General features: G+C 42.2%; 6 protein-coding genes across 6 annotated transcripts; 1 reads left to right on the top strand and 5 right to left on the bottom strand.

Annotated features, from left to right (window-relative positions):
- Positions 1-675: 675 nt before the first annotated feature.
- On the bottom strand, positions 676-1,468 carry Osi12 (DUF1676 domain-containing protein Osi12). Its single transcript, XM_072010045.1, has one exon. The coding sequence runs from the start codon at positions 1,447-1,449 to the stop codon at positions 676-678; it is 774 nt and encodes a 257-aa protein (XP_071866146.1). The 5' UTR covers positions 1,450-1,468.
- A 3,899-nt stretch (positions 1,469-5,367) lies between these two features.
- LOC139990637 (uncharacterized) lies at positions 5,368-7,430 on the top strand. The gene is made up of 3 exons (XM_072010048.1): positions 5,368-6,332; positions 6,960-7,142; positions 7,224-7,430. The coding sequence occupies exons 1-3, from the start codon at positions 6,047-6,049 to the stop codon at positions 7,370-7,372; spliced, it is 618 nt and encodes a 205-aa protein (XP_071866149.1). The 5' UTR covers positions 5,368-6,046; the 3' UTR covers positions 7,373-7,430.
- A 170-nt stretch (positions 7,431-7,600) lies between these two features.
- Positions 7,601-8,912, bottom strand: LOC139990846 (uncharacterized). The gene is made up of 3 exons (XM_072010399.1): positions 8,421-8,912; positions 8,263-8,322; positions 7,601-8,175 (listed from the first exon to the last, which is right to left on the bottom strand). The coding sequence occupies exons 1-3, from the start codon at positions 8,785-8,787 to the stop codon at positions 7,934-7,936; spliced, it is 669 nt and encodes a 222-aa protein (XP_071866500.1). The 5' UTR covers positions 8,788-8,912; the 3' UTR covers positions 7,601-7,933.
- A 2,017-nt stretch (positions 8,913-10,929) lies between these two features.
- LOC139990742 (uncharacterized) lies at positions 10,930-13,312 on the bottom strand. Its single transcript, XM_072010215.1, has 3 exons — positions 12,847-13,312; positions 12,174-12,766; positions 10,930-11,648 (listed from the first exon to the last, which is right to left on the bottom strand). Exons 2-3 carry the CDS (start codon positions 12,652-12,654, stop codon positions 11,227-11,229), a joined length of 903 nt encoding a protein of 300 aa, XP_071866316.1. The 5' UTR covers positions 12,655-12,766; positions 12,847-13,312; the 3' UTR covers positions 10,930-11,226.
- A 148-nt stretch (positions 13,313-13,460) lies between these two features.
- On the bottom strand, positions 13,461-15,161 carry Osi9 (DUF1676 domain-containing protein Osi9). The gene is made up of 3 exons (XM_072010217.1): positions 14,768-15,161; positions 14,471-14,643; positions 13,461-14,388 (listed from the first exon to the last, which is right to left on the bottom strand). The coding sequence occupies exons 1-3, from the start codon at positions 15,019-15,021 to the stop codon at positions 14,069-14,071; spliced, it is 747 nt and encodes a 248-aa protein (XP_071866318.1). The 5' UTR covers positions 15,022-15,161; the 3' UTR covers positions 13,461-14,068.
- A 4,814-nt stretch (positions 15,162-19,975) lies between these two features.
- Positions 19,976-21,669, bottom strand: LOC139990743 (uncharacterized). The gene is made up of 3 exons (XM_072010216.1): positions 21,513-21,669; positions 20,874-21,376; positions 19,976-20,621 (listed from the first exon to the last, which is right to left on the bottom strand). The coding sequence occupies exons 2-3, from the start codon at positions 21,355-21,357 to the stop codon at positions 20,332-20,334; spliced, it is 774 nt and encodes a 257-aa protein (XP_071866317.1). The 5' UTR covers positions 21,358-21,376; positions 21,513-21,669; the 3' UTR covers positions 19,976-20,331.
- Positions 21,670-23,885: the final 2,216 nt, after the last annotated feature.

Consider the following 23,885-nt stretch of genomic DNA (forward strand, 5'->3'; position numbering starts at 1 on the left):
AGCTAGGGTATACGGTGTATCGACCGTCGCGTGACGGCATCTAAAAATGTCGCTGACGTTCACGATATGCGTTTAGCCAACGATTATCGCTTGTTTCCGCAATGTGGTAAAATTTCGGCTACGATCACTGCTATGTGTTTCGCCTAGATACTTTTCAAATTAATTTCTATAGGCTAAAATTTAGAAGAAAATAATTAATCAACTTTGAGAGTTAGATGATTCGCATGTTTCTTCATAAATAATTGAACAATATACATCGAAACGCCAACGATTTCTTGAAGAGAGACTTGGTGTTTCTCGTGGAAGTTCTCACGGCTATAATATTCCCTTCCACGAAGAATCTATAAACGTCTAACGCTCAACGAACATCTCTCTATGTAACGAAGAAAATCGCATCGTCGCTGTAGAATTGTTAGTCGAAATTTCTGTGCAGAGACGAGAAGATGTGTATCTTACGTATAGATATGAAACTTTATTATACGTGCCTATTTTTACGATTCTATTGAATCTATCAATTAGAAATTATCAATCGGATCCGCATTCTTTCGCTTACTTATCTTCTCATCTATGCACGGTAAATACGTCGGTCAGTCTAGAACGTAGAACGGCTACCATCGAGGTGCCATGCACGCCGAACGAAACCGGAAGGCCTGCTATTCCCCTCGTTTGCTGCGATCAGTGCTGATGTCGCGCCGAGTAGGCCAGATTCTGCGCGTAGTTGCGGGTTAGTTCCGTCGTCGTCGACGACTCCGTGGAGCCGAAAACATTCTTGAGACTCCTGTCCCAACCTCCGCCGCCCTGCTGCCAACCACCGTGATCGTGGCTCTGCTTCTGGCTGAAGAGTTTCTTCAGTCCAATGATGAGAGACAAGACAAGAGCTATCTTGCTGATGATCAAAGCCTTTCCAGCTAACAAGAAGAGCACTCCAAGGGCAATGGGAATCAACGCCGCGAGTTTCATGGCCATTCCCATCATCATCATGCCCATCATCTTCTTCATTTTACCACGTCCCTCTTCCATGCCTTGTTTCAATTCACCAGGACTGGTTCTAGGCAATCGAATTTGAACGTTGAAGCTGTTCAGCAACGAAGCCACTCGGTCGAACAGAATCTCGTTCAGAATCTCATCTTTGCTGGACATAGTTCTGCCAAGGGTGGCTTCTAATTCGGACACAGAACTCTTCGGCGTTTCGTCCGTGATCCTGATTAATTCAAAGTTCTCCGACAGAGGAAGAGTATGCATTCTGCCTAATCGTTCGAAGAACGCGATCGCCTTCTTCTTCAGGCAAGGCGAGACTGCTATGTTTCGATGCTGGCAGTCCTCGTATACCCTGTACATCGCTCTGAAGCTCCTGTCCACGAGACTGTCCTCCTCTTTAGCTATCGAAGACGCGTAGCAGACCACACAGCACGCCAACAAGACGAACACACACTTGGACAAATCGATCATCTTCGTCGTTCTCCTGGTAATAATCTTCCGCGAGTCTTTAATCCTCGGCGAGGGACACGGACGAGCGTTGTGTCACAAGAACGTGAATATTCACGAGATCACTGAGCGCACTTCCGCGGTCTTCAGGATCTAGACAGGGTACTGGCGGTAAGCAGCATGCGCCCGGACAAATATATACCATCCAGCGATCCGCAGTCCCTCGCGAACCGTGCTGAGTTGTCTCCCACGTAAGGAGCTGTGCCAACAGCCCGAAGACTGTACCACTGGTACACATGACAATGCCCCGCGCATCTCGAGGGCTCCCCTGGAACGGCCTCTAAACAATCAACCTTCTCTGTTGTTCTCTTTGTCGCTTCGTCTAGTCGCACTCGCTTTACTCTATCTATGTATCTCCTTCCTCGCTCGCCACTCGTTCCCCGCGAAGATTCTCTCACACCGCGAGCATACTATTCGCTCTGACACACAGACCCACTCAAGCATCGAGATCAAGATAGAAGAAGGTGGAACGACCTGACATTAAGTTTCGCTGATGTCTACAGGAACAAGAGAGGGGGATAAGATATAGAAGGATGTATCTTATAGAAGCGCCTGGCACCGTGACCTTGTTGACCTCTCATCACGATGCTTGGAAGTAGTTTTAGGTCGTGGACGAACTGCGGCCTTAACTCTCGCGCGTGTCCCTTCCACCTATCGTTTCTTCCTCTCTGTATCTTGCGACATCCCGGTCCAGATTCGGTCTATAGCGAATCGAACGATATTAAAGCGATTTATGCGTCCGTTGCACGAGAATTTCCTGGAATCGTTCGATTGAAATTATTATCGAACAGGTTTTCCTTGATAAATACGCGTATTTAATCTGTGAATCGCACGAAACATATGAATTTGCATAAATGGTCATTGCCTATTAATAAATCGATAATCCTGTTTGACGCGGTTTTCAGTAATATGCACAATACGCAATACATTAGGATAACGTATGTAGTAATAGAGCGATGGAAATTATTTGGATCGTTTCGCCGTGAATGATGAATTAGAGTTTCGTTAGACAGGTTGTAATTATGAAACAGGGTCTGGAAGATTGTTTTTCGGTGTGTAATCCTGAGATGTAGACAGTGCAACGAATCACGTAACAACGAGAGCAAATTACGGTCGTCTCGTCAAGAACGAGACCTCGCTTTGTACCTTTTTCGTCTGTTGCACTAGACTGCAATTCCTCACCTTCACTCGGTCTTCCTCTTTTTCCGCGGCCAGCTGGGCGTATCCGCAGCGAGGAAAACAAACGCCTGTAGACAGTGGAGATTTATTGGAACCTAGTAAACTCACGATCTTCACTCTCTTATTCTAAACCGCTATCATACCTGAATACAATTTTCATTCCATTAATTTCCTATTTTGAACTTGCAAGTTTCCACAGAGGTTGACTCCAAACATTCATAAAAATCTGACTTAAATTTCCACCTAAAGAAACAAGGGACAATGTGGATTCTCTTGTCAAAATCTGGTTACGGATGACAAATTACTGACATATTCTCTAATTTTCCATGTTCAACGTATTCTTTCCAAGTCTGCAGTTTTGATTTAGAAGTTCGTTATTTGTAAAGCGTAAAAATTTAAAAAGAGAGACTGCACGTGAATGGGTTGAACTTGAAATTTTGACAGGATTATGAAAAATAGTTCGATCGAACGATATGAGTCACTGTACCGATCTCGCGGCAATACTAGTGTACATCCGATCGAGGTTAACGCATCTCTAATGCGACAACGACGCATCCTCGATGCTCGCTTACCTACTTAGCGATTATCCCATAGCTAGGGTCGCGGCGAACCGAGACGAACAGTGTTAACGCGCGTGCCACATTCGCGGCACGCAGGTGAATTCACACAAACTTCGCCGTGGACGAATTCTATGGCGAAGAATGGGACGGAAACTGAATTTCCGCAACGCGTAAAAGCACTGGCAAGATCGAACAGCCGATGCTCCAAGGAATCACGGCAATTACATTGAAACGTGTGAAAGTACACGTGTCTGGCTATGATCTGATTTTACGATGAGTTTGTGAAAAAGGTGTCAGTGGTGATTGGAAATGTCATCTTCCTATTTCAGATATATCGAGAATATGTACGTAAATTGGGCGTTTCGTTCGAATTAATGTAACAGTAACACTGCTCTTTTGGTATTACGCTTTATAAATTCTTGTTTTCCTTTCTTAGAAATGTTGCTAGTATGTGAAAGAGAGTGTTCTATTTGAGAATTAGAAGGTTCGTGTAATAGAGTGGTCGCTAATTTTGGTACTCTGCTTTCTTTCTTAATTTCTTTTCCTTCTGTAATAATATCATTGTGCTACTTCTTCTTTTAATATGTCTTTCTTTTTTACTTCATAATTATGTTATGCTTATAGTCAGAGTAAAGTCATTATCATAATTTGATGTTTAGAAACTAAGAAATTCGGTTGATGTTTGTTAGGAAGACGCAGTCTACTTTGTTACAACACAATCAAGTAGTAAACGTGACACTGGTACGTTTCCTATTGTTGGGAAGGAAAGTTCTTGGTTTACTAGTAAACGGGGACGCGCGAAATTAATGAGCGAATACGTTAGTGTCACAGCATGAATAGTTCCGCGTGATTCTTTTCAAGTGGCTTTACAAACGCGAAGATTCACTTCCATTCACAGGATACAAAAGCTACCTGAACGCGTTTAAAAGACGAAAACGTGTCCACAATTACAGATATCTCTTAAAACGTTATTGACAATTCTCACGACACAAAGAAATTCTTTAACTTGAAAGTGCTATAAATTTCGCATGATAAATATGATGGTACGTAACAACGCAATTGTTAATACTTATTTTCTATAGAAACTCGGACGTATGTATTTTTTAATCTAATTCTTACTCTAGTTTATAATTAATCTGACATTACGTTTTAGACAATTATTCTTTAAATCGTTCATTTTGAAATCCTCATTGTTTTATCGCACTGTCAAAGAGTGCTGAAGCTCGTTTCCAAGCTTCGAATCTTTTTGATCGTTTCTATCTGTAATCCATTTTTCGCGAGTTTACACAAACGTTTACACGCGTGACACAAAATTTAATAACTTCGCAGAAGCTGGGTGAACATTTCAAAGTATAAAACGAGGAAACTAATCCAATACCGACGAGAAAATACTCTCCGGAAATAATTCTCGCCAAATAATCGACTCTCGTTAAATCCAGGTCAGCCATTCGCAACAGATGCTCGGAAGGTTTTAACCTGGCTTATTAACTCCATGAGAGAGCCACGAATTTATGCTCGTTGTTTAGCTACTGTTCGATTTCGCCTCGAGCTAGCTTTCTGCTATAGATTCTCGTGGTAATGTACTTCTCGAGATATCATGTTCGGATCTCTATCATGAGATGAAAGTTCACTGATGCGCGAAATTGTTCATTGATTGCCTTTAACAGCGTAGATTGAATGGCGAAGGTGAAGTAGTAAGCGTAATCTTACGATGACCGATGTAATTTGTGCATTCACCGGTTGTTGTGGAATTTTTTACTATTTATTTGTTCTACGTTGCATGCTTAAATCGTGAGGTTCATAGTCAAGGTTTATTAGACAATCTTCGCTCGTTAATGAGATAATGAGAATAAATTCTTGTCTTCCATTTTATCGAACCCCTCGTGGATAAACAGTAAACACCTCCAATGTGGAATTTTCAAAATAGAATATTTCGTGGAACAAGGTCGTTGTTTGCACGGTTTCAAGTTTCAAGTCGCGCGCAACCCGCGACCTTCGCAAGCTACGAGGATAATCCTGCATACCTCGGAGCAATGAATCGAGGATGCTCGATCGGCCCAGTGGCACACAAAGCTACCGAAGAAAAAGGTGCTACCTTTTAAACCTTGTTTTCTACTTCCTGTCGTATAAACCACGCGGAAGGCGGAGCCAGGGGAAGTAGTCTCATCTTCGATACAGTGTTTCATTCTATCCACGATCGCAACTTCCAACGATAATTTTGCAGTGGTTAATAGACGCGTTAAGTGTTACACGTTTGAAGTGTTCTCCACAATATGCTTTACAAAACCAATCTTTGATTCCTACTTTCAACATGAAGTACATGTTTCTCGTAACTCATCGTCAGTCGTGATTAATTTCTGCTACTTGATGATATTTTCCATTCGAAAAGAATTCAAAATATGGAAGATGGACCTTAGTTAAGCAGTAAGATGTAACAGATGTTAATTGGCACTTGGTGTTTGATGTTACGTTCAATATTCTGCTCAACATTAATTTTTTTGTACTAAAAAACGGTTTATCCCACAGAACAGTAATTCGACCATCCTGTTTCTTCTAACAGTTACTTACTCCGCGTTTTACGCGTTTTTTCCAAACCTCGCGTAATTAGCCCAGATCCTTTTGATTTCAATGCATCAAGATATCGTTTTTTTCACACTGGACGACCATGGTGCAATTAACAGGGAGTACAGAGCGTGGGTTGGATTTGCTATCCGCGACGTAGGATCGAACGATACCGCAAAACAAGTTGCATAGAAAAACGTTCCGCAGCTAGATTCACGGTCTGTATGTCGTAATCGCTAATTATATCTGTTTCTATAAAAATGACCATTCGTTCGGCCGCTCAGTTCGCGTCGAAGATGCTTCGGTGTACGATCTTCGTCGTACAGCTGTTTGGTCTTCTGGCCACATGCTGTTGCACCTTGCTACATCGAAACGCGTATAACGAGGTGCCGACTCCGATCGATTGCAGTCAGGGTAAGAATTCTACCGAATGTATAACCAGGACTATGCAGCATACTGAAGATAAAAGGAATGAAGTATCGAGTAGAGAAGCCAGGATGATCGCGAAAGAGGAACTGAGGAACGCTAACTCTGGCGTCGAAGAGGGTGAGTCGTAGAATGTGATAAAAATAAGATAATTGAAGAATTGAAGTGTCCATTGATATGAAGCATTCGGATGTTTCTATAGATAATTGGTTCTTATCAATTAACTCGGATGTAAATCTAATTCAATACCTTCTCTTATCCGTATTTCTATATTTTCTATACTCTTTCTTATCTTTGTGTTCGTTTATTTTATATTTTTATTTATTCTTTTACTATCATTCGTAAAAGATCTTCATTACGAAATTTTCGTACGCGCGTGACACGTTGCTTTAAGGAAAATGAGAACGTTCCGGTCAGACACTGAGTAACTTCATAGTAGACGTGTCGAACGATTCTTTTTACGTTATCTTGCTTCGTTTTGTTGTGTACACCTCGTAGAAATATGAAGTCCCGTTTCATGAAGATGATTTTAAGTAGTTACTTAAGTTACATGGTAATCATTCAATTAACGCTACCGTTCCAGTGTTTCCTTTTAACGCTATCTTTACAAACAATCTTGCACATCGCGTGACAGGACAGGCTTCTTGTTATTCGTGTTTTAGTTTCTGTTGTAGATAGATGTGCATCTGAATTTAGTATTGCGGCAACCGTATTATTAACAATTAATATACAACTTCGTTTTCTCAGTTACTGGACGAAGAAAAAAGAACAGAGAATATGGACAGATGTTGCTGTATTTCTTAGGTGCGTCTAAGCTGACTATGCTTTACGTATTAGTCAATGCTGTTGCTGCGATTGCTGGAAAAGCTCTAATTGTGGGAAAAGTTGCTCTAGTGATTGCAGCCGCGATCGCATTAAAGAAAGCCTTTGGTGAGTGAAATCTATTAAAATATACAAAGAGGAATATTCCTATATTCCTAGAGCGTTAATAAATGTTCATTTTGCTTTCAGAACACAAAGAGAAAGTATCGTACGAGATAATCAAACATCCATATCATAGCTACGAGCATAGTTTCAGCACGGACGTGGACTACGACCACCAGGGTGGACTTGGGGAATATGGTTATAACTATCGGAAACGACGAAGAATTTTCTACTAGGAAATCGATCAATTAGAATTTAAAGTAGAAATATATAATCCGAAATATTTAATTTTATAAATAACTAACTATTTTGGATAATAAAAAGTACAAAATAAATTTGTCGATTATTATTTTATTATTGAATTAAAAAACAAGAAAGGTTCGAAGTTCTCAGAAAATATAAAACTACTTATACATAGAATTACTAGAATTACCACATAGTTAACATTGTTTATTCATGTCATGTTTACATAATATATGGGTGACGTATACACAAGATAAATTAAATAAATACAATACTATTAATTTTTGGTATAGAGTATTTCACCAGCTATTCTGAACAAATAGCGAGTTACTTAATAATATCTAAATTAAAAAGTACACTTAAACTCTTAATAAATATTACGTAGTCGTATTTCACGTAATAATTTCTTTAATTAATATTACTCAAATACAACTATCGACAACGTCAAGATTTATTTTATATACAAACGAGAAACATCTCTATCCGTTATACTAGCTTATCCTAAACAAAGTATCGTACATGAAATAAATTAAATTTTACAGGGTTTAATCGATTCAAGTAGGAGAAATACCGTCGGAAGACCTTTGCCAGCCACCCCCGTATCCTCCTCCGCCATAACCACCACTATGATGTTCGCTACCTGTGGCGTAGATCACTTCGTGACCTCCGCCTCCTTGACCGGACACCAGTTTCTTCAATCCAATAATTGCGCTCAAAACTAACGCTATTTTAGCAGTAAGCAAGGCAGTGCCAGCGAGGAACGCGATTTTAGCGTAAGCTAACTGCGCCATCATAGCTAAAAATTAAGTTTTCACCAGTATTTGAATACGTGGTACCTCTATATTATAATTTTTGTTGTATGTTTTGTTAATTTCTAGTTTACCTCCCACTGCTAGAGCACCCATCATGAGAGCACCGTATCCTTTGTCCTTCTTCTTTCGACCTATAAGTAAAGAAACCCAATTTTTTAATTCTCTTTAATTAAATTTAATTTTATTCCAAAGGAATTTATAATCGAAATAACTCGAATAATCTGCATACCTTGAAACGCATCTCCAGGAATAGTAAGCTTCACGTTCCTAGAAGTAATATACTCGTAGAACTTGTTATCCAGCTTTTGATCCAGAGTAAGCTCCGTCCCATTTTCATCCTTGAACGACCTATCGCTCCTGGCAATCGCTGCAGGATCCCTTCCAATGGAGACGTAATCGTTCAACACGTACACGGTATCATCGTTGATCGCTGAATTCAGAATGTCCAAAGCTTTCCGTTTTAAACAGTCGAAGGCGTTCTTCTCTCTGACGCATTTGTCGAATAACTTGGTATACTCGTTCTTACTCAGCGCCAGGTTAAACAACAGTACCAAGTGAGTGATAAGAATGATATAACCAGTCCTGTTTTTCCCCATTGTGTTTCAAAATACGCGATATTATAAAATGGAGAAACACCGAAGAGTTTAAATTTGGTCGCGTAACATTCCACGCCGATCAAGTTATCCGCTCGAAAAATATCGCGAACTAATTCGAATCGCTGCGTCGTCGCTCTTATATAAGGGTATTTCACGTTTCTCCTACCATCGGTCGAGTTGTCCTTACGACGTTAACTCACACCTGATCTACGCGCTGTTTAACGCCTCCTCCTCCAGGAGTAGGGACTCTTGAACCAAAACAATGTCGTACAGCCCCGTAAGTAAGTATCCCTCTGACCCTGTTGCCAAGTGAAGCAGAAACCCTCGTGGAATGGTTCTCAAATGGAAATTAAAGGCCGCTTCTAAGTATCGCGAATCCAAGCTAGAATAAAGTTCCTTGCGTTTCATGCATTATTATTTTTTTTTTTTTTTTATATATATATATAATCACCTGTTTCTCTGTTTCATAATAAGTAATCTAAAGGATTTGGTATAAGAATTCTTTGGTGTAAAAGTTCTTAATTTATTTACGGTTTAAGAGTTTTGGCGTGTAATCAGATATGATTTGAAGATCGCAAGTATCTCGTAATAGGATAAAAATTTATTATGTAACGAGAATTGAATAACGAAAGGAAACTAGAGAAATCAAGTTTCATATTCGAAGTGTTTTTATTAAGCGGCGAAAGTTCGTGTTTGCATTCGTTAAAGACGAATGCTCGATGAATGAACGATGCATCGTACCAAACAGATGATTCTTTAATTATGCACGCCGATGAATTAGTCACCACGAATTAGTTAACGCGGTTCGCCGAGATACTGTTAATCCGACACGGATTACAGACCATGACGTGCCACATTCGACAAATGACCGAGGCAATTATGCGCGCATGAAATTTTATATGAAAAATGTCCACTGTTCACTGCTGTTCGAGTTGTGGCCTGAAAAATCCAGGACACTCTTCTCAACATTTATCGTACCTCCTTGTCCGATGGTTCGTCATCTCTCCGTGCGTCATCTCTCAGGTAGCAAACGCAATTACCCTACTTCGTACCAGAGGAAAGAAGAAACCTTAACAGCCTTATCACGGTGCCTGGCAAAAACCAAAATTCCGACGTGTCGTCGGAACCTCGACACAGATAACAACGAGTATTGTCTCAAAATTCAGGACGCCCTTCTTTCTACTCGTTATTTTCGTCGATTTCGTCGTTTCTTGTTGTAGATGATGACCACAATTACCCCACTTCGAGCGAGGGAGAACAATTACCAAAGGAAATGGATTATCATCATTATTCGATCTTTTACGATGGAATGATTTTATAAAAGATTCCTGCGTTTAAACACGGGCAGATTTAAGCATGATAACGAATTCCATAATAATGGAAAAGAATGAACCGTTACATCGTAACGAATCCCATCGTCACGCACGTTCGACCAGGGCAGCCAAGTGCAGAAGTAACTCAAACAGCGACGAAGGATAGTAGAAGCCACGGGCTGTGGCGGTGGCGGAAAACGACTAACTTTTACGGTCGACCGTCGATCGTCCTGGTAATGTATGCCGCGTTCATCGTCACACTTGACATAAGGAGCTCTGCAATCACGTGATGAAGCTACGCGGGCGTTCACGGGACCATGAACGCTATTACCTTTACGAGCAAAAGCGTTTCCCGGACACGATACTTTCCTGCGAAGGAGGAAGTCGACGATACAGTTACACGCCACGATAGTGCACTGAGAGTGATAGATCTGCGGAGGAGTGAAACCCATCCTTCCTTTAGGACGAACTCCGAAAGGTATACGAAAACGACAGTGAAAGATATGAAACGATGTGGTATATGAAACAGAGGTCAGTGAATAGAGAGGATGCAAATGCGGAGAGAAGTTTCGACTGTTAAAAGGAAGAGGGTTTATCGAGGTTTGGATTATTGCCGATGGGTATTGAGTGTAATTTCAAAGTTTTTATTAATTCATTTTCTCGATTCCACCGTAATTAATTATTCTCACCATCTGGAATTCTTCTATATTGGGCGGACGCTGATGAAGTTAAATGCGATTCGGTTGAAGATATTTAATTGTCAGGAGTATCCTTATTTGGAAAATGAGGAAGAAAAGCAATGATATTTATTAAGAAGGAAGGAAAATTCTGTGTAATTGGAACGGGCGCGTAAGAAACGGTTGCGCGCTGAATAGTTTTGTTCTTGAAGTAAAGCTTTATTCAGTGGTTTATTCAGTTTAAACATGTACGTTTCATGGAAAAGGTAGTAATATTGAATAAATACATCCTGTCAGTAGCGACGGGTATATAATACTGTGCAATATCGTGTGAATTTAAATGTTTCTTCATTTTCCAGACTACATTATGTAAAAACGTTCAAACGAAGTCAACTTTTTACGAGATATTACCACATCGATCACAGTAATAGAAAGCATAAATGGCCACATCAGCTACTTTTTACCCAGACGAAATTCTTGCCATTCCGTTTGTTCTTCCCCACTTCTTCCGTGTTATCGTGAACGTCGACGATCTCTCTAATCACATGCTGACTATACGGTTCGAAGTCGTTGCCCTGAAATACCCTATACGGTCTATGATGGAAATTATAATGCTCGTAGTACGGAAATCCTCCGACTGGTATCTCGTGTCCATGCGTATGGAATCCTCCCCCTGGATAATGAGACGAACCAGCAGACAACAAAGAGTTCCAACCCAACAAACCACTAATCACCAGTGCTACCTTCGTCAATAACAAAGCTTTCTTCGTGAGTATCAGCAAAAATCCAAATAGCAATGGAATAAGAGAAGCCAAGTTGAACTTGAAGCCTAGGAGGAACGGTAGCAGCAGGTGTCTCACCATTTGCCTTCCTGAAAAAGTTGTATGACAGGATTTAGACATGCCGTATTCACATTCTTAACCTTGTTACCCAAAAATAGAAATATTCAAAGTGGTAGAAACTATTAATAGGCAGCAGACGTAGAGAAAATCAGATTCGTAATGTCATAGACATTTCAGTAATATGTTTTGTATGAATATTAAAATATTCTAGAATTATGAATGGCGCGTTAAGCCTCTTCAAAGTGAATGGCCTTGACCGTGCTGCCTACTAGAGGTGCTTCCTGAAAGTAGCACGTGGCGAACGCCGCCTCAGCGAGGATGCGAACCCTGGAGAACGCGGGTTCGTTTCCGCGCTTATTTCAAGGTTGAACGAACTACTTATCGTAAAATCGAGATAATTTAAGTTTTTCTTAGCACTGATCAAATTTATAACGTCTAGAATTTTCCTGGAACGATACAGATTCTACACGACGTCTAGCAATTTTACAGACGATCGACAAATGATAAGAATAGAAACTGAGAATATTTGATAAGAAAATAGTTTATAGATTCACCTGGACCAGCTTGCCTATCACCAAAAGACGTTGCTCTTTCATTGATGACGAATTCCATAATCCCATTCCCATTTAACATCGGTCCAGCTCGCAACTGCAATCCTGGATACAGGTTATCTAAATTCCATTTAAGACTTCTACGTTCAATCAATTTAGTCGTCGCTTCCACGATGTTCCCAAAATCCTTTGGATCGTAATCCCAATCTAGAAGTTGCCTATTTTGACCGTCAGCCCTTTCCAAGTGCACGTTTCCAAAATCCAGGTCATCCTTGTGATTAAGCGATTGAAGAGCACTTAGGGCACCACGATTGACACATTCGAAGGTCCCAAATTCTTTTCGAGCCAAACAGGCAGTAAAAGCTTCGTTGAAGCTGGTTGGATCTTCGTTAGCCAAAATTGATTCCTCGGTTGGCTCCATGATCGCTGTGATACCCGTGGAAATGAAGATTAAAAGACACAAGCTTCTCAATCCGTGCTTCATGACAACGATATGGGTTTCATAAATGAGAACAAAACTTTTAGAAGATAAAGTTTTCGTATGGATTTTTCCGCGACGGAAGTTTCCTGGATGCGACTAGGCCGATCGTTCCATTCTGCGTAAAAGAGTTCGTGTTTCAGTAAATTTATCGAACGTACGATCGATCCATTTTCCCTCAAAGTATCCGATTCTCACCTAACGAAACTATTCGTCGTCATTTTCGTCGTCGAAGGAAGGAAATCACGCGAAGATGGAAAATTTCTTAAGATAGGAACATAGAACGAAGTGGAAGTAAGGCGACCGGGTTCCAAAACAATACTGTTGATCCAACACCCACGATCAGTCGACTATATAGGCGCCAAGGGGGCGTTCACACGCGACGGAACAATCGGTTTCACTCGACGGATCTTACGAGCAGCGAAAGTACGTCTGGCTCTTTTCATTTCGTACGAGAGATCGAGGGTCCCTCGATACACCGGATGCACTCGAGCAGGTCAATTTCGAGAGTACGAGAGGCGAATCTCGTTAGACTGTCAGAACGTCGGTCGGGAAGCAACGAAGAGAAATTCTGCCACGAAGGACGAATAAAACTAATTGTAAGAATGACGATAGTCTACATTGACGTGGACCGATAGAGAGTGGATATGTTGGAAGAAAGCAGTGTTTGAATAAATATCGATTCGTGTTAACGTAATAATGGTTCGTTAGCACGTTCGAAGAATAAGGTTCGGAGCGTCACACGAGACACGTGAAACTCAATTTACAAGAAAAGGGGAAGGATTATAATATAATAACATAACAAGCGTTGCTTCCGTATAAAATTATATTTATTTATAAATAGTTCGATAAGTTACATGGCAACCCGAGAAGGGTGTGATATAAATAATCATTAGACGAAATCTGGTAGCCCTGTACAGGTACTGACTACAAGTCCGAGCGCGTTCGACCCGAGATCTGCGATCGAGGTCGCTTCGAAGCGTTAACTCTTAGAAAGATACCACAATTCGGGGGTGAGTCGGGGGTGACTCGACTACCGCCGTCCACTGTTACTAGTAAAGTCTGTCTGACAGCTTGCTGCTTGTGTCACCGTAACAATTGTAATCCGGCAGTGAATTGTCCGGACACCACGTGTTAACAACATGTCTTTAACTGTCTGAGCTAACGTCGAGCAGTTTGATCGATCGTCAATCGTCACAGTTCGTCACGTTTGGTCACTGGTCACGCGCAATGGAACGATAGCCTCTTAATAAAGTGTTTGCTGGTCGATTGAAACGTTCAATCAGATCGATTACACATGAGTTTCGAAGTCCTCGAAGGGTCGAGTTGTGCAGTCCTCGGGTGATCGTCAGCGGCTGACCGATCACTTTGGTGAACGAAGGTAGTGAGTTGAAACGAAGAGACTATGGCGGAGAATAAACTATTTGGAGGGCTTGTACGCGTTGTACGCGAGATCAGAGCCTGCTGATCTCGCCCATCCGTGGTGGTCGTGGTGTTCTTCGTGACCGTACGAATGCACTGGGTGAGCCACTACCTCGTAGCTTTGCTGTTTGTTGCCGAGAAGTTTCTGAAGACCGATGATACCGCTGACGATCAGAGCGATTTTGCCGATTGCGAGAGCTTTAAGGGCCAGGAGAGCCAAACCACCGAGAGCGATAGGGATGAGGGCTGCGGCCTTAAGTTTCAAGAGCAGTAAGATTGGCAGGAGAGATTTGACGATTCTCTTCTTTTTTCCTCGAGCTGCAATAAAACGAGGAAGGTTAAAGCAACCAACTCGATACACAAATTTTTCTTATTGGTATTTTCTTATTAATAATTTTACCTTCGTCGAAGGAGCGGGATACTTCTTCAGGAAGACTCAGTTCGACGGTGTGGGTGGAAAGGAACTTGGAAGTTCTGTCGAGAATGGCCTGGTCGATGGCGGCTTCTTTGGCTTCCGTCTCGGCCGGTAGAGTACTTTCGATGTCGTTCAAGGATCTGCCGTTGTCAGCACGGCTGAAAAGTAAAACCCTTGCGTAAATTATTATGAAATTACACGAATCGATCCAGAACTCCCGCTTATCTTCATCATCTTGAATCGTTTCTACGATCCATTCACTTTTTCACAAGCGAGCCTTACCTATTCTTAGCTTCTTCGGTCTGCACGATCTTGAATCCATCCACAACATCGATATCCGCAGACCTGGCTACTCTGTCGACGAATCGCAACGCCTTCAGTTTCAAACACACTGATATGTCCTCTTCGCCGGAACAGGATGCGTACACGTCCAAAGCTTCCTCGAGGATCGACGGCTGTTGGCCCTCACCTTGGCTCGCGGGGGCAGCTAACACCGAAGAGGCGACGAGTGCGGCGACTACCACGAACTTAAACATCTTCTACGATCGTATACTCCGGAGTCACCAGGTGGAAAATCCAAAAAGAGATGTATATCTATATAGCTGTATACTGGTCCTTTCACAAGCGTGCACAGCTGCAATTATTGCAACGATCGTATCGACACTGACTGAAAGAATCACGATTGCTTGCCTTTTATCCTCCTCGCGAAAGGGGTCCGCGTACGTTTTTGAAATTTTGATGGCCCCCACCGACCGGGTCCCCGCCTGGGTTACAACCCATACGAGCTATTGGTTCTCCTCCAGGCGGTCGTCCCGTGTTTCCCTGTCGCGCGCGTCTCTCCCGTTGACGCACCTCTGCGCGCCTGCTCGCTCGATCCTTCTCGCTTCTCTCCTCTCTGGCTGTGGCAAGCTCGAACCAGCCCTGACGCTCTCTGCACACGCGCGCACTCGCCCATCGGACGATTGGTCATTGGGAACCAGGGGGAGAGAGAAAGAGAGAGAGAGAGAGAGAGAGAGAGAGAGAGAGAAGGACATTATTGAAAGAAGCATGCTCACACGTCGCAGCCCTTTCCGAGAAGATTCGGGTCTCTGGCCTCAGGGCTCCAGTATGTTCTATGACTTTTTGATAAAGAATTCTTGGTATCATTAAATATCATTTTCTACTATCGACGAGGGTGAAATTGTGGTTTCGGTTGCTACTTAGGAAGTAAAATGATTGATTACATCGGTTTGGTTGTCTTGAATTTGTTAATTAGTTGGGTATATTTTACTGCTGTGTCCCACGTTGAATCTTTAGGTAAATCAGTGTTAAAACGTGATAATTATTTGTGTAAACGACAAAAGGTTCGTAGAATTCAGTTACTTTCTCGTTCTAGGGTACCGTATTTGTTTCTGGAGAGAGACGAGCAAGGTGTATTTAGAAATCGAATATTCAGGGTCAATGATATTCACGGGGGATCGCTGGTGCTGAGAACTCGGTTGTAATGGTTTCTCATAGCGTTGTCTCAAAATTTCTTCTATAAATATACCACACAATGGAGTTACTTTCTCACGGAATGTTATTATAAACCTGTCTGTATTTTAGAATCATCACCTACATTTTAAAATATTGAAATTTAGTTTTGAATATAATTATCACGTCCATATAGCAGTTCATAAAATAACTTTCTGAAAAGCTTGCTCGAGAAAATCATAAAATTTCACGACCCGTGATACTTTTTGAAAGTCGGGGTACAAGGAAGGATCGAGAAGACGGAGGATCGAGCGATAACCGCCGCGATTTCGCTTTCAACAAACCGTATAATACCTCGCATTATGTAGAAGATACTTCGATCTCACGCCTTCGCAACTTTCCTCGCAGCGACCTCCTATTCAGCGAATCATACGCACCCAGTTCGCGAATTCTTTTCTCCTTCTTTTTTCTACCCATTCAAAATTCCATTGTTCTATTTCGCTTCGGTGTACGAACGAATCTCGATGGATTTTTTCTCTATGCCCGTAAGTTATCATCGAGTCTCGCGTTCCTTGGTAGATTTTTCCACCTGTTCAGCATCTTATTCGTTAGAATCGAATATCAATGGCGATGCGACAGGTTCAAGTAGCCTGTTTGAAATTAATGTATTCCTGCGACAGTCGCGCGTAACGTTTAACGGTTTTTCATGGAATGTCCGTAGTGCGTGGACGAGTTGGGACTGCGCCAGACTTCGTCAAGGAGAACAACCGGCCGCGCCTCGACGTGACCCCGAAGACGCCTAGAAAAACGTACGCAGAAGGAAAAAGATGAGAGGACAAAGGCGTCGTTTCCGATCGACGCGAACACGGGATTGGATCGTCGCTACTTTCTCCGCGAACGGATTTCCTTGCTTCGAATTCCTTAATTCCACGCTGTCTTCATTTATGACTTAATTCTGCGAAGAGTTTTTTTACCTTGCTTTTTAATAGAAAGTAATTTAAAGAAGACATTAATATGATAACGTGAATAAGGATCACATCTATTTTTTACCTTTTTTATTTTAGGTACATTGCCCGCCATGAATATTAAAACACCTACTCGTATTTAGTACATATTAAATGCTCGTTGCTTTTACTTTCTAGTTATTTTATTTATGAATCTACATTTCTCTCATTTGCATCACACACATGTATTTTATAACGAACAGTAGTCATTCAGATGAGATTTATTAGAATTTTGCAATGAACGAATAAGTGTCTTATTGCCGATGAATGTTAATAATTTTTTATTAGACTGCGGATTTTTATGCAAAAAAAAAAAAGAGAAAATAGAATCTCTGCAGAAAAGTGTTTTATATGCCAAGTATTATAGGTAATACTATACTTTGGATATGCCATATATTTTCTCATATTGTGTGCATTTTGTGCCATTTTGCGCTTTGAAATTTTCTATAAATGCATAAAAATCCATAATTATAATAAAGAATTTTAAGATCATAAGATATAACGTAGAAAAACATCTACTGAAAAAATTTTTCGTTAATGATTGAGTAATTACAGATTCTAACGCAGCCATCATCCAACCACCTAGTCATTAGAAACGAGTTTTGCAATTTTCCATTCCATAAAGCGAAAGTGTGTGCAAACATCTCGCGTATCAATAGAACCAAACGACGAGAAAACTCAACAGGACCAAAATAAGACAAAATCGCCAACGTTACATTCTCCCAAGAAGAACTTTCACTTTATCTTCACGTCTGGCTACTAACGTCGCGTCGGTCAATTTCGATTCTCTCTTAAGATAAAACTTTCTTATCGTTGATAGATCGAACGATCGATTGATCGATGAAACGTATCGTGAATGAAAGTACAACGCGCGTTATTTTGATGATTATTACGGATGGTTTATACGACTGTGCAGATATTCTCGAGGACCAAAACGCTAATCTCGATGGCAGAACGAGGTGGCTGAGAACTGAGCGTGGCTGGTAATGGAACACTTTCCTCTCGACGACGCCGGCGAGAGTGAACTCGCCCGAGGATCGAGGTCAGGTCAAGGCCCTCACGAAGCGAGGCTTCGAGCTTCTCGTGCTTCTCTCTTTCTTCCTCGTGCTTTCTTCTTTATCGTACAACACTGTGAATGCAGAAAATGTCAACCCCTACGTTATAGGAAATATGGTTCCTTGTGTTTAGATCATGTCTAAACCTCTATAATAGAATTTCTCATTGAAACGATCAGTCATTTCATTCTACAGAAATAAAGCTTCAAGTTGTATGAATTTAGTTCGTGAAGAGGTTTCAACATGTACGATTATTGGTTGACGAATTATATTATGTTCTCGTTGACAAATTTGTTAACTGTTCGCTTTTGTACGGAGTAAATCTATCGTGGCAATGCATCTTTTTGATTACTTTTTGGAACTCGAAACAGACGATCTTCGAGATTAAATTCGGTCTATGAATGAAACTACTCCGGAGAAGAAAAAGTAGTACACGGCGGAGAATCGGGGAAGCGTCTGGCACGAATGAATGAACGCGATTTACGTATATCTGATCCATCGACTCTGATTCGCGCATTTTGTGCCTACTTACTATTAGCCGAAAAAAGAAAGCTTTCCATATACATATACGCACCTACATGAATGAGTTCTCGTTCTTCTCTTTCTACATTCTTGCTTCTGTAATCTATAGCATCATCATCATATACAATCTTCAAATACATAATGGAGTGGAAAACAATTTCAATTGTTACCGATATTTGTTCCACTTTCCATCCCATTTTTAACGAATCATAATCCTACGATTAACTACTGTGTTCTATTCTTCTGCGGTCTCATATTAACCCCCAAATATAATACGAACACAATAAAGAAGAGAAAGAACTCAAATGCTAACGCATATTCGTTCTACTTTCAGTACTACTTCTAGCCGATCGTAACTCTAATTCCAAATACACAATGAAGATAAAAAAGCTCGAACCATAACCCATACTCGGTACAAATAACTCAATAAATTCTAATAATATCATGCTAATAACCAATTAATACCACATCAATGATTCTAATTCAATCTTCTACGTTACACTCCTACGTTGGCCCCCCACATTCGAGTAAAACGAAAGAAAGAAAAAAAACTGTATTCGTTCCACTCTTGATACACCACTTCGAACAGATCATAATTCTCATATTACGCACCAAACGCAAGAACCTAATCCATTCTTCTTCAGCAGTCTTCCCATTAATGAAATCTCGTGCAACACGTGGAACAGACAGAAAGTCGGTGGGGAAAAAGGAGGTAAATGATTCGTGGACTCTCGGGACGACTTTCGGAAGTGTCGAAAAGGGCCGAGGCATCTTCGGAACGGGACCACCTGACCCAAGATGTGTTTGAGGATCGATGAACCTCGCATCGTCAAGATGGTAGAGGGAGAGGATCGATCGACCGATGGGTAGGAGGGGATTGTGCCAACGCATGCTAAGAGAAAGAGAGACACAGCCTTTTCTTCGGAATGATAGAGAGTGTTAGACCGACGTTGAAAAGGCTCGGCGCGGATGCTGACTGGCCTGGTCGGCCTGCTCGGCCTGGTTTACTTCTCGATCGTGCGTCTGGCTCGACCGCGCGTGTGTGTGCTAGTACGCGAAGCTTCCAGGTCCGAGGCAAGTGCGTAAGGTGCTCGCGCGTTTCCAATATGTAGGTAACGCGTCTCTACTCTCTTCGTCTCGTCTCTGGCTTGATCGCGACGCAAAGGAGGAAGAAGGCGGAAGTAGGGACGCTCTCGTGCCCTGTATCGAGCGACGCGAAAAACGCGATATCGGTCGTGTCGCGGTTCGTTTCATTCAGCGTTACTTTCGATGAGCCTTGGAATTCGCGGACTGTAGAATCTCATACAGATCTGTCGAAGCTTCGCTCCGTGGCATCGAATTGCTCGGAGTTCCTTCTTCGAGATATGTCGCCATTTTATTGATGTTATTGTTCGATTAATTGAATTGGAAAATTGTTTGGGAATACAGGTGTACGAGCAAGGTAAAGAACGAATTCGCCGATAGTACAAAGAAGTTAATCTTAATATATTTGCATATCTATAAATATACATGGCTGCCTGGCAGCTCCGCGCAGAACAATAAATACTGTGAATGAGAAGATCAACTGGTCGATAGCGATGATCATTTAGTAGATACGAAGAGGGGAAACATGATAAAGAGAGAAAGAGATGATAAAGAGGGAAAAGAAGAATGGAGCGAAACGAATAGAAAGAAGGGGTCGTAGAAAATGGGAAGATGAGAAAGGTGAACGGTCGAAGAGGAAAGCGACATCCGACAAACATCACACGGATGCCTCGTGAAAGCGAAGTCTAACGAGATTGAAAATACGTCTCGCTGCTATCCCTTTGTTTTGCTAAGTAGACGATGGCTTGTAGGCGGAATAGGCGAGATCGTGACTCGATCTCGCCCATCCGCTGGATCCGTGGCCTCCGGCAACTTGAACGACTTCATGGCCATGATCCCCGCCTCCTGACACTAGTTTCTTCAAACCGATGATGGAAGCCAATACTAGCGCTAACTTGCTAACGATCAAAGCTTTGCCAGCTAAAAGAGCTAATGCTCCTAAAGCCAATGGTACCAAAGTTCCACCAATCAACAGAGGAATAGCTAACAGACCGCCCATATTCTTCTTCTTCTTACGACCTGCAAAGTAAAATAATCGAAATTTAATTAAACGAATTTCATCGTTTGTATTAGATTGCTGAAAAATTAGTTTTGTACGAAAAAAAATGTTTGTTGTATGAAAGACTGCAGAGGGAAAAAGAGTGGGACGTACGGTCTACTGGACCGGGAAATCAGAACTGGAAACTTTCTTTTTTCGGATGAATGCTCTAACGAGTTGACACGATAAGACCAGTTCTAATGTTGTATATCGACAATCGTATAAATTCTCACCTTCTTCCACCAAACTTCGTTGAAGTTCCTCTACATTGGGCAGCTTCAGTTTCAACGTATGGCTTTGGAAAAATTTCATCATCTTGTCGAAGATCATGGTATTCAACGCATTTTCCTTGTCGTCTAAAGCCCTAGGTAGCCCGGCCTCGATCTCCTGAAGAGATTTCGGTGGTTCCTCCGCGTTAGAGATAGGCTCGTCCTGAACGAAGGTAACACCGTCGGCAACGTTCAACTGCGTGCTCCTAGATACCCTGTCTACGGCCGACAGCAACCTCACTTTCAAGCAAGAACTGATATCCTCGTCCGCGCATTCCTTGTAAATCTGGTACATCTGTCGAAGATCTCCAAACACGTTGCTGTTTCCGCTAGACCTTGCTGTTTCTTCGTTGATGGAATTGGTCGTGGGATTAGTCTCGGCTGATCTAGCCGAAGCCATAGCCAGTAGAAAGGCCAGGTACACGGAACAGTATGCAAAATCTCTCATTTTGTACAATCTAAAGAACCTGGAAACAAAAAAAAAAAAAAAATTACTATATGTTCCAGAGAAAGATCTTTCGATCGAAAGTCCTAAACCTTCGCACCCATTAAGAGGGAAATCTAGCAGGGAAACGTGCGCGAATAGAAACTAACAGAACCTACTTCTATGGACTTCTGCGCGATATTTTGGGAACAAGCGTCGAAGCTTGTTAGCCACCGGTAATAGAGTTGTTTGACACTTTGGGCCGCGAGATGCGTGCTTACACAGAGCACTGTAACTGGACTGTCCGTAGCGGAAGCCCTGCCCTAGCTCTATATATCTGGTCAGGTGTACCTCCGTGGCCGGTGATATTCTCCCCACCGTGACGGTACAGCGCGTACGAATACCACCATTGTGGGAGAATTTTCATTGCCAAGGATCATTTGAGAGCGGAGACCGCGTCTCGCTAACCACCTGGGGTCCACCACAGGTAGAGAGCAGAGTTGCTCTCCGGATCAGCTCGGAATTCGCATCCCTCCTCTCCTACCGTCCCAGCCCCACCAACTCGCCATCGATAAAACCGACGATTCCGGCGAATCGTTTCGCTACTCTCGACCGGATCGTCGTCCTCGCCCTTGTCGTTCGACTTCTTCCGCTCGACCGGTCTGACCAGATCGCTGTCAGCGTTTCTGATCGGAAGTTCGTGGCAACCAGGTGTGTACGTGTCTTCTACACGAATGTCCTTTTGCTGTGATTTTCCCTCGTGTTATCGTCGTGTCTCGATAAGCCTGAAATCGAAAGCATCACGGGAGAGATGGTGGTTGATCGACCTGATCCGCTGGAAGTATCGGATTAACCAGATCATGATACGCTCGTATGTTGTAATCACAAATAGCTAGGTTCTTTCTTTCTCTTTCTCATTATTGTATAGTAAAACGAAGGTATAACGATGCGCGTAATATATGTTTCGACACGATACATTCCACATTTATACCATGAACAAAAATAGAAACGAAACTGTGTTAATTAAAGATAACCGTTAGTCATTGCCAGCGTTTCAGCCGTCCTGGTTAGCGTTTTCAGCGGCTGTTTTCCCTCTTATCCTGTGATACCACGCATCCTTGCCATCTTCGTCCTGACTTATGGCGACCGGACTGGTTAACTGGGCCACACCAAGTGAAAACGCGTTACATGTGGTAAACACGCGTAGGCCACGGACCCTCGGAGGGGATATCCTTCTCTTAATGTTCTGGTTCATGAGCGCAGTGAAGCATCGGAAAGCAGCGAGCCAGCAATGAAATTTCGGTGGGGAACTGGCCCTGATCCGCCTCGATTTCTTTTCGTTCTTTCTACCTCGTTCTTCTCCCACGCTTCACTGCCGTTTTGATTCGATGAGTCGGTAGATGATTTGACGATCGTTTCAATGACTCGACGAATTTTACAATTCCAATGCTAATGAATTTTCGCGAATCTAAGGAGGTCACTGATAGAGGAGAAACGAACAAAGAAATCTCCTGTTACCAGAACTTAGTATGATAAATTAGTAAAATTAGTATACTACGTCTCGTCACGAGTTCCTCGATCGCGTTCGCGTTACGTACGTAAAAATGATGTGAGAAATGGCGAAAGCGAAATGTCGCGAGCGCCACCTTGACATCGGTAGGAACTACGGTTTCCGGTTCGACAAGCTAAACGCGTGTACACCGGCGACCCCATGATTTTCTGCATCGCCATGTTTATTGATGAAACCCCGTGTCACGCGTCACTTACTCGCCAATGAGACCGTCGTGTTCACTCGCATTTGGCCTTGCTCCGATCAGTGAACACGAGCATGCACACATAGTCCACGTGTGTCAGTTTGCCTCTCATTATACGGTCGGTATGCAGGTTACCGGTTGGAAGTTCGCGGTGCATCCGGTTTCACTGTACCATGAGTAATCTATGCAGTAGTAATGAGGGTGCTTGGCGAAAAAGAGGTAAGCTTTACGAGCCATTAAACGACCGCTGGACGAAGCTAGGTCAGTAGCGACACGGTCGAGCGAACGCTCGCCATTATTTACTACAGAGTGCCGTAAAATTGACATCGCAATGTGCCTAGATGTTACTAGACAGATGGAATGTCTCGTCGGTCGATGGTGTCAGAATTACTCCGGAGAAATTTCCGAATTTATCCTTTTTTCTTTTTAAAAAAAAAAAAAAAAAAATATATATATATATGCATGAAAGTACTTTCTACTGATTTATCCGAAATCCTCTATAGCGGTCGTACTTGCTAGCAGCTCATTAAGTCGTATCTGGTTCGAGTATCAATGGATGCACCGACGCGTTCCTATACTACTTTCACTCGTTTTCATAAGTATCAAACTCGCGAGAGCCTTGACACGTGACGTATGTTGCACGTAGAAGAAGATTTCTTGTCTAGATCGTTGGATCCGCGCAAGATTCCTCCAAGTGTAAGTATAAGGAATAAATAAAAGAGAATAGACAGACGTAACCGCAAACGTTACTGAAGAGGGTTTTACGTTCTCCGCATTCTCACACTCACGTATGTTGCG

Source organism: Bombus fervidus, chromosome 9 (genome assembly GCF_041682495.2).
Source record: "Bombus fervidus isolate BK054 chromosome 9, iyBomFerv1, whole genome shotgun sequence".
Classification (NCBI taxonomy): Eukaryota; Metazoa; Arthropoda; class Insecta; order Hymenoptera; family Apidae; genus Bombus; species Bombus fervidus.

Coding starts and splice junctions, on each gene's coding strand:
- LOC139990743 (XM_072010216.1), bottom strand. CDS start 21,357: ATGAGAGATTTTGCATACTGTTCCGTGTACCTGGCCTTTCTACTGGCT. Junction 20,622..20,873: donor ACGAAGTTTGGTGGAAGAAG/GTGAGAATTTAT, acceptor TTTACTTTGCAG/GTCGTAAGAAGAAGAAGAAT.
- Osi9 (XM_072010217.1), bottom strand. CDS start 15,021: ATGTTTAAGTTCGTGGTAGTCGCCGCACTCGTCGCCTCTTCGGTGTTA. Junction 14,644..14,767: donor ACCGAAGAAGCTAAGAATAG/GTAAGGCTCGCT, acceptor TTTACTTTTCAG/CCGTGCTGACAACGGCAGAT. Junction 14,389..14,470: donor ATCCCGCTCCTTCGACGAAG/GTAAAATTATTA, acceptor GTTTTATTGCAG/CTCGAGGAAAAAAGAAGAGA.
- Osi12 (XM_072010045.1), bottom strand. CDS start 1,449: ATGATCGATTTGTCCAAGTGTGTGTTCGTCTTGTTGGCGTGCTGTGTG.
- LOC139990846 (XM_072010399.1), bottom strand. CDS start 8,787: ATGGGGAAAAACAGGACTGGTTATATCATTCTTATCACTCACTTGGTA. Junction 8,323..8,420: donor TCCTGGAGATGCGTTTCAAG/GTATGCAGATTA, acceptor CTTTACTTATAG/GTCGAAAGAAGAAGGACAAA. Junction 8,176..8,262: donor GGGTGCTCTAGCAGTGGGAG/GTAAACTAGAAA, acceptor CTTAATTTTTAG/CTATGATGGCGCAGTTAGCT.
- LOC139990637 (XM_072010048.1), top strand. CDS start 6,047: ATGACCATTCGTTCGGCCGCTCAGTTCGCGTCGAAGATGCTTCGGTGT. Junction 6,333..6,959: donor TAACTCTGGCGTCGAAGAGG/GTGAGTCGTAGA, acceptor TCGTTTTCTCAG/TTACTGGACGAAGAAAAAAG. Junction 7,143..7,223: donor CGCATTAAAGAAAGCCTTTG/GTGAGTGAAATC, acceptor TTTTGCTTTCAG/AACACAAAGAGAAAGTATCG.
- LOC139990742 (XM_072010215.1), bottom strand. CDS start 12,654: ATGAAGCACGGATTGAGAAGCTTGTGTCTTTTAATCTTCATTTCCACG. Junction 11,649..12,173: donor TGATAGGCAAGCTGGTCCAG/GTGAATCTATAA, acceptor CAACTTTTTCAG/GAAGGCAAATGGTGAGACAC.